Source organism: Vigna umbellata, chromosome 2, assembly GCF_029865625.1.
Source record: "Vigna umbellata cultivar VRB3 chromosome 2, Vumbellata_1.0, whole genome shotgun sequence".
Classification (NCBI taxonomy): domain Eukaryota; kingdom Viridiplantae; phylum Streptophyta; class Magnoliopsida; order Fabales; family Fabaceae; genus Vigna; species Vigna umbellata.
In genome coordinates this window covers 15,450,285-15,459,629 of record NC_142166.1, presented here as the reverse complement: position 1 = coordinate 15,459,629, position 9,345 = coordinate 15,450,285, and the positions used below count along the sequence as shown (strand labels likewise).

General features: G+C 36.0%; 1 protein-coding gene across 1 annotated transcript; it reads left to right on the top strand.

Annotated features, from left to right (window-relative positions):
- The first annotated feature begins 8,955 nt into the window (after positions 1–8,955).
- On the top strand, positions 8,956–9,345 carry LOC148203485 (uncharacterized). The gene has a single exon (XM_088107619.1). It carries the CDS (start codon positions 8,956–8,958, stop codon positions 9,343–9,345), a length of 390 nt encoding a protein of 129 aa, XP_087963745.1.

The following is a 9,345-nucleotide window of genomic DNA, read 5'->3' as shown; positions in this document are numbered from 1 at the left end:
GCTCAAGAATGGAAGCCAAAGGATTGAATATAGTGAATGAAACTGAGGAAGGAAACCTGACAAATTTTCCTTTTGTGTTATTTTTAAGAATATTGTGTGTTAGGTGCCGACCCTGAAGCTGAGACACAGTTTTGGTCATTCAATCTGTTATCGTATGCTTCAAGAATCATCTTTCTCTTGCATGCTGATCACGCTATCAGTTTAACAAGGGATTGTGCAAGTTGGGTGAAGCATTATTCTGAAAACTCTAAAACACTGTGATAACTGATTTTATGATATAATATAACGGAAGTGACTTTTTGAAAGTGTGAAAATATATCCGAAAGGTAAGAGTTTTGAGGTGCTACGCACCATAAAGTGCTGTCTGAAACAATATATTTCTGTATAAAGCTAGTCTTGTACACTTCTAACTTCTGATTAGTAATCTAACTCACGCATTTGTTGTTATTAAATGTAAAACGTGGAAACAAAAACTGACGTGTCAGTTATTGAACGTTCAAAATCCATTTATACAAAGATGTATACTCTGATACTTAAAACCGTTGTTATGAATTTAAGTATGTCTCTCGGTCTCATGTTGAGTAAAATTCAGAAAATTGGTATAAAGAAAAATCTTACAAATTTATTTTAAATGATTTTGCTAAGAATATTATCTTGCACTTTTCTACGGATTGATTTATAATTTATTGCTTTCGAATTTTCTTAATTTACTTTTTTAAAGAGTTGTTTAGTTTTACATTGGTTTATCCTGTTCAAATAAATCACAGACTGTAAAGGTCAAATTTGAGAGAGAGTGTATAGAAATAATTTATAGAGATGATTATAAATCTAAAATTATATAATGAAAATTTGGTAAGTTAATTTGACAAATACCTAGAATTTGTTATTTGAATTTGGCAAAGGTTGTATTCTGCAAAAGAACGTAAGAACATTTTTTATTTATGGATCAGCGGTTATCATTTGAGTTGAGATTCTAGGATGACGTTCTTGCTTGTTGTAAAGGATTACAATAGCGTAATGCGTTATGCATCACAAATTATTTGTGATTTAGCCTTTATTATTGTGTAGACTTTTGGGTGAAGTATTCGCTGATGTTGTCAATTTTTTTTATCTTTGATATTCTTTTTCGTAGAAGGATTAGATCCATCGCGTGCATTCACAAAATATTTTCTTCTTCTTTTCTTAATTTTTCAAACCTTTTATTATTAAAAGTACTTTCCGTCTTTCTACCTCACCTGTTACAATTTACAAGCTCTGGCTCAAAAGTTAAGCTTTCACGCTCTTTTAGATGTCCACACTCCGAACTTCCATAGAGCCATAACCTCCAATCAATTGGAGAAATTTTAAATTTATTAAATTATTAGTCTTTTATATATATATATATATATATATATATATATATATATATATATATATATATATATATATATATATTCTTCCTAGTTAATCTTGTACAAATTTAACTACTTTTTTATCTAAGTATTCTAATTATTCCTAGTATCAATCCTAAACAACCGTCTACAAAATTTAACTCTCATTAGCTAAACAATAAAATGTTTTTAATTCTCTTCCGAATTTTTAAATATAATCAATGTTCTTTTACAAGTATAGATTCTCATAACTCTCAGTGAGAGGATAAATACAATACTGAAAACTTGCAAAGTTCTTTCTATTGTTATATGAACAGACTTAAATGATATACGCTTAAAAGAAAATAACATTGTAACGATATAGTGATAGTTCTTGTATTCTCTTGTGTGAGTTCTCCTTTTACAGTTTTTTTTCGAGAGATGACCGTTACTTAGAGATAATGGACTTTGAAGATATGTACTTTTCTATGCCGTCGGAAGATAAATATTGATTTTATAGTTATAACTTATACGACTATGGTAGGACATAAAACATCATGAAACACTCTAGGAATGTCTTCCTATCTGACAACATCTTTTTGATCCTTGTGTAGTGCTTTTGAGCATACCTTGGTGTTATCAATATCTACACATATAAAGAGAAAAAAACAAAATATTTTAATGTGCACTAGTTTTATACTTAACACATCATGATTTGTCTTATATAAGTTTAGAAAGAATATTTTAGGTTTAACGTTTCGGTAGGTCCTATTTCGTCTAGAATCTCAAATAGGTCTTCTACTTGTTCGATGTCTCAATTGAATCCTTATTTTTGTAAAATTGAAACAAATAGAGGTCTTTCGTCAAATTGGGTAAATGGCGTTTAAGATGTCGTTACGTGGCATGCTGAGGGTATTATTTAATCTGACGTGTCATTAAAAACGTGTTTGAAATGTATTTTATATTAAAAATTGGAGTGCGAAATGGGGAAATCAAATTTAATTAAGGGAAAAGTAGGCAAAACAAATTAAATTAAGTGCAGCCCTTTCTTGAGAAATCGAAATCAGATTGGGGAAAGAAGATTGAGGCTTCGTATTAGGGTTCGTGGGAGAAAAAAAAGATGTTTTTGTTCGATTAGAAGCGGCAGGGTTCTTGGATGAAGAACATTGACTTGAAATAAGGCACTAAGGCACTAGAACTTCATCGTTGGAAAGTGGAAGAACAAAAGAAAATGGAAGAGGCACAATTAACTAAAGAAACAACATTGTCAATGGATGAGAAGGAGAAAGCAAAATGTGTAGCTACCATGGAAGAAGCATAAACATCTCCAAAAATTGTAGAGTTGGAAGCACGAATATAATGACTGTAGAATCTGGGCATAATAAGAAGACAACAAATATGTTTTCACACTGTCCCGCCAGGTACATAAATACACTATAGAGGAAATAGAAGAAGCAACAAATTTATTTTCAAACTCTCTCAAGGTTGGTGAAGGTGGTTATGGGCCAATCTACATATGTGAACTAGATCACACATCAATTGCAGTGAAGATATTGAAACCAGATGCAGCTCAGGGACAAGCACAGTTTCAGCAGGAGGTATGGAAAACGCAAGATTTCGAATTGCTGCAGAGATTGCCTCTTTCGGAGGGGCAACAAAAGAGCTCTTCCCTGGCCGCTAAGATTCTGAATTGCTGAAGAGATTGCAACTGGGCTCCTTTTCCTACACCAGACAAAACCAGAACCACTTGTGCACCGTGACTTGAAACCTGGGAATATTTTGTTTGTTCGTTTTTTCTCCCAATCTAATTTAGATATGTCAATGGCAAAGAAAGGGCTGCATTTAATTTAATTTATTTTGTCCACTTTGCCCTTAATTAAATTTGATTTTCCTTCTTTGTACTCCATTTTTAATACAAAATACACTTCACACACATTTTTAATGCCACGTCAGATTAAACAATACCCTCAGATGCCACGTAACTTTGTCCAATTTGACGGAAGACCTCTATTTGTTTCAATTTTACAAAAATAAGGACTCAATTGAGACACCGAACAAGTAGAGGAGGACCTATTTGAAATTCTAAACGAAAATAAAGACCTACCGAAACATTCAACCAATATTTTAATGTGCACAATGTCCAAACGCTAAACATCTCTAAGCTATATTTCGTTAAATGTTATTTATTGAACTTCAAAACTCTGAGATGCTAGATAGTCTATTCACTATAGACGATTTTGTCTTAATAATCTTCTAATTTTATATGTTTAGAAAATATTCATGCTAAACAAAATATGTTTATAAGGGTTTTGAAAGGATTTCAACAATGTTGATCAGAATCCAAGTGATTTGAAAATATTTTGAAAAAGCTGATCAAAGCATAAATTTTATCTTCATAAATCGTTTGCTCATATCATGATATAACATTTATGCATTTTCAAGTTATTAGAGCAAATGGATTTAAATGATATGTTTCATAGCATTTGTATCTTAGAGCTATTGATTTATAAATAAGTCTAGGAGATATATCTTATATCATTCTCATATCAACACTATAATGATTCAGTTACAATGATATATTTCATATCAGAGTAACTAAAAAGAATAAGTTTAAGTGATATCTCATAGCTTTCATATATCATAGTTATAAACATATGTTTAAATGATATCTTGTAGCTTTTGCATTAGAGCTCGTACAAATAAATTTTAAATGATGTTTCAAAGTGTTTATATCAGAGCTATATGAAGAATACATCTAAGTTATATCTTGTGGCATTATATGTTTCAGAGTTATGAACTGTATGAGCAAGATCAAATATGATTTATAATAGTGTTTGTCATAGACTCAACAAAAATACCAGATCAGATTATTCAATCATCAAATATTAATGATATATGACTTCCACAAGTCATTAATTGTCTATGCATGGCATGTGCGTATCAAAGCAGCATATGTCATGAATTATTTGAGTAAGCCTGTGTGTATCAAAGCATATGTGGTTAATGAAATACTATCAAAGCATATGATATGGCAACTGTATAAATAATATTAGAGCAAAAGAAAAGATAAAGACATTGCTTTCAAAGAGAATATATTCAATATTTTCAAAATGATTTCAAAACATAATATACTCCCCTTGACTCCTAGACTTCTCCTAATTCCCCATGAGTTAGACAACCTAATAGTATTTAGTATTCTTTCTCCCCTTTATTTGATAAAGATAAAAAATGTTAGGTTAAGACATCATTGCCAAGATGGTGATGGTAAAGGTGGTGGTTGGGTGTTTCACATTAACAGATGTCTTCCTGAGAATTCTTAGTACTCTTTTATTCACTCCAATGTACATCCACCTATGAATTCAATTCTACTTTTGAGTTTGTTATTTTGCTTTTGATTAGTTAGAATTTAGGTACTGATTTTGCTTTGTTTCAATTCTAAATTTTGTACTCAATTGCTTTCTGATGATAGTTGGACTAGGTTAGATTTAATTTTTGGTGCTGATTTACTTTCTCTGCAAGTTAAGGATTTTACATTTTGATTACAATTGTGTTTTGAATTCAGATGTTATCATTTTGCTGTTTTACCCTAGGTTTGATGTGTTTTACAGTGTTAAGTTTGTTGCTTTTGTTATTCAGTGTTCATATTTGATTTGTTCATTTCAATTTCCATGCACATATGTTTCTTTTGTTTTAGACACTCTTTGACTATGCATAGTTAGGTTTAATCTTTTCAGTACTTTAGTGTAGGTTTTATTTCTTTGCATTTAATTTCTTTATTTTTTCTTTTATACAGATTTGATTTCTTTACTCTTTTCTTTTTAATTTCTTTGTTTAATTTCTTTCCCCAACTTGCATTAGTAGTTTAGATAATTAGCACGATTAACTCTACATTTCAAAACTTAATTGTACCGAGTCCCAGGATTGATACCTAGATTATCCATATACTTCATTAGTGGGTAAACTTAGTTTGTTCTGATTTTGTGCGACCAAAATCAGTTTAACAAATGGCACCGTTGTCGGGGACTCGGCGAATTAGGTTTAGGAGTGTAGAGTCAGTCCTTGCATTTATATAGCTTGTATAGTTTTTCTTTTCTTTACTAGGTTTTTGCTTAGTTCTGTCTTAGAGGTCTCAGTGGTCTGATTGGTGTTCTTCTAGTGTGTATTTGGTAAGCATGGATCATTCCTCTGCATATGGTAATCATTTTTTCCCTTATAATTCTCAACCACAAAGTTTTGACCTGTTCTGTGAGCCTTTTATTGAGTATCCTTTGCAGCAACCACCACCACCATATTTTCAATCAATTTGTGAGCAGTCATCCTGGCCTATGCAACAACAACTGCCACATTTATATTGGGAGCAGTGTGTTGCACCATAGCAGGAGAATTTTCAGGCGTTGCAGCCATGGCAGGATCAATTCTGTGATCAATTGCAGCAGGGGATTCCAGCATCTGAATTTCAAGAGATGACCAATGAAGTGGCTGAATCAGTAGCAGTTGTCAAAAAGCTGACAGGGAGAACTGAAGAGGAGAAACGGGCAGCAACCAATGAAGCACCACTGATGGAAGCTGCTGCCCCAGAGTTTCAAGTGATTACATGTCCAACCACCTCTGTATACTCTAATCCTTCTTTCACTGATTCACATTCTGCTTTAGGTTCTGTTAATGCTAATTTTTTCTGATGAGTGATGATTGTATGGATGCATTTGTTGATATTTCTGAATGTGTATGTGAACCTTATGATGGTGATGAGAGTACTGAACCTCATTCTGAAATTGATTGTACTACTGATTTGAACTCTGATTTAAAAACTGAATCTACTGAACTTGAAGTACAAATTGATTTCAGAAAGTCTAAAGAGTATTTGAAAAAATGAGGGAAGCCGCTGACCATGTTTTGGTGCTTCAGTACTATGAAATGGATTTTGATGCTGATGTATGTGAGCATGATATTGATTTCACCGTGTTTGATCATGTGCACGATGTGCCTGTAGAAGTTGTTGATTTTAGTCATTGATTTGATCAATCTAATATCATGAATTCAGCATTTTCCATTGATAGAGTTCATATACCTGCATCTAGTGTTTTTGATGATTGCACAGATTTAAATGCACTTCTTGATGATGAATCTGATGCTCATGATGATAGATATGCAGTTTTTGATGATGTGAAAGTTGATATGGCTGATTTTGAAAATGCTTGTACTGATTTAGGATTAGAACTTGAACTTGAGTTTGCTGGGTTCTTAAATTCTTTAGAACTGAGTAATGAAAAACTCACTGCTTGCACATGTCTTGGGGATGGTTGTGAAATTTGTGAAGAAATCATTTCTGCCATATGTTCTGCTTCTAACTATTTTGCAGGTGTCAAGGAAGAGTTCATTATGTGCAAGCTGGATGGGAATGACCTGAAAAGGCAGCTGGTGAATCAAGACAACAGGTTTTCTCTGAATTGAATATTCGAATTGATATAAAGGAGGTTCAACCTCATTTTAATGTTTTTGATATGTTTAAAGTTGAACTCATAAAAGCTGCATTGAATAGTGTCCCTGTCATGCCTATGCATTCTCACACTTGTGATTCAGAACTTGAAATAGAACACATTGACATACCTGTGGCTGTTCACTGTCCTTGCACTAACATCAATTTCTATGATAGATTTAATAATGTAGTTGGTGTTTTGGTAAAGGATAGTGAGGTTAATTTTGAGGAGCCAGAACAGGTTTTCTCTAAACTTGAACTTCCTGTTTGTTTGGGTGATATACAAATTAATGTTGATGATCTTGTGCATGTTGAATCTGAGAAACTCTTGCCTTATCAACCTGGAGGAGAAGCCAATGGAGCTCTCGGCGTGTTCGGTGGAGGGGCTGACATCCACGAAGACCTTGAAGTTGAAAGGCAGAATTGGTGACAGAGAGGTCATAGTGTTGATCGACAGGGGTGCCAGTCACAACTACATTAGTAAAGGGGTGACGGAGGAGCTAAGGCTACAGGTGGCAGATACACCGACTTACTCCGTAAGCTTAGGCGATGGGTATAAAAAATTCACCAGGGCCGCTGTGAAAGGGTGATTGTGCGATTGGAGGGGGTCGACGTGGAGGAGGAATTTTATGTGTTTGAGTTAGGGGGAGTTGACGTGATTCTAGGCTTTGCATGGCTGGCGAAACTGGGAGAGGTGAGAACGAATTGGGGTAAAATGACGATGGAGTATTTAGTAGGAGATAAGAAGATTCAGATAAAAGGCGATCCAACCTTAGCGCGCCAACTGGTGAAACCAAAGAGCCTTTTGAAGGTAGTGGATGCTGAGGCATGGGCGGTGGTTTGGAATCTGTGTGTAGTGGAGACAGAGGAAACACGTGAGTGGGAAGCTGATTTGACGGGAGAGCAGAGTCGTGAACTGGGGAACCTGCTACACACGCACTATCGCCTATTTCGCAACATGCAAGGCCTGCCTCCGACACGTAGCAAGGAGCACCGTATTCAGCTAAAGGAAGGTGTCGACCCAATAAATGTGCGCCCATACAGATATCCGCATCTCATGAAAAGCGAGATTGAGCGTCAGGTAGAAGATATGCTTCAGGCGGGGATTATCAGGCCCAGTTCGAGCCCATTCTCTAGTCCGGTCATCCTTGTGAAGAAGAAGGATGGGAGCTGGCGCTTTTGCGTTGATTATCGAGCTCTAAACAAAGCCACAGTCCTAGACAAGTTCCTCATACCTGTGATTGAGGAATTATTGGACGAATTGAAGGGGGCACGATACTTCTCGAAGATCAATTTGAAGTCTGGTTACCACCATATTAGAATGGAAGAAGGTGATGTGCACAAGACTGCATTTCGAACACATTAGGGTCATTTTGAGTTTCTGGTAACGCCCTTTGGTCTCATGAATGCACCAGCTACTTTTCAAAGCACTATGAACAGCTTGTTGCAGCCATATCTTAGGAGGTGGGTGTTGGTGTTCTTTGATGACATCCTCGTTTACAGCCCAACGTGGGCCGATCATTTGGAGCAATTGGGTATGGTGTTGCAACTGTTAGAGCAGGAAGGATGGATGGCAAACCAAAAGAAGTGTGAGTTCGGGAGAAGGAAGATCCGTAACCTGGGTCACCAAATTTCATAACAGGGTGTTGAGATGGATAGTGAGAAGACAAAGGCAGTCATGGAGTGGGATGAGCCGAGAACCTTAAAAGCCTTGAGAGGCTTCCTGGGATTGACCGGATACTATAGGCGTTTTGTAGCTGGATATGGTAAGTTGGCAAAACCTTTGACAGAGTTACTTAAAAAGGGCAAGTTTGAATGGACAACAGAGGCGCAGACGACTATGGTTAACTTGAAGGCTGCAATAACTTCCGGCCCAGTCTTAGCTTTACCCGATTTCAATCAGGAATTTCACATTGAGTGCGACGCTTCAGGAGGAGGGCTGGGAGCTGTCCTAACCCAAAACAGAAGACCCATTGCTTTTTATAGCAAGGCTTTATCTGAGGGGTCCTTGAGCAAATCAATATATGAGAAGGAGCTGATGGCTTTGGTTTTAGCCATCAACATTGGAGGCCATACCTGGTGGGAAGAAGGTTCACGGTGCACACCGATCAGCGTAGCTTGAAGTACTTGATGGAGCAAAGAATTACCACACAAAACCAGCAAAACTGGTTGGCAAAACTTATGGGGTATGATTTCGAGATTGTTTACAAAAAAGGGACCACCAACAGGGCTGCAGATGCTATTTCAAGGAGAGATGAGGAGGAAACGGAGGAGAAAGAGCTTCGGGCGATATCCAAGCTGTTCTGGCCAGATTTCCAGGAACTTTTAAAAGAAGTGGAGAAGGACGAGACATTAAAAAAATTGATAGCCAATCTACAGAAGGATCCCAACTCGCATGCTTCGTATACCTTGGAGAGTGATAGGCTGCATTATAAGAGGAGGATGGTATTATCTGCGAGTTCGGCATGGATTCCCAAATTACTCGCTGAATTCCACGTGACCAAGACGGGGGGCATTTAG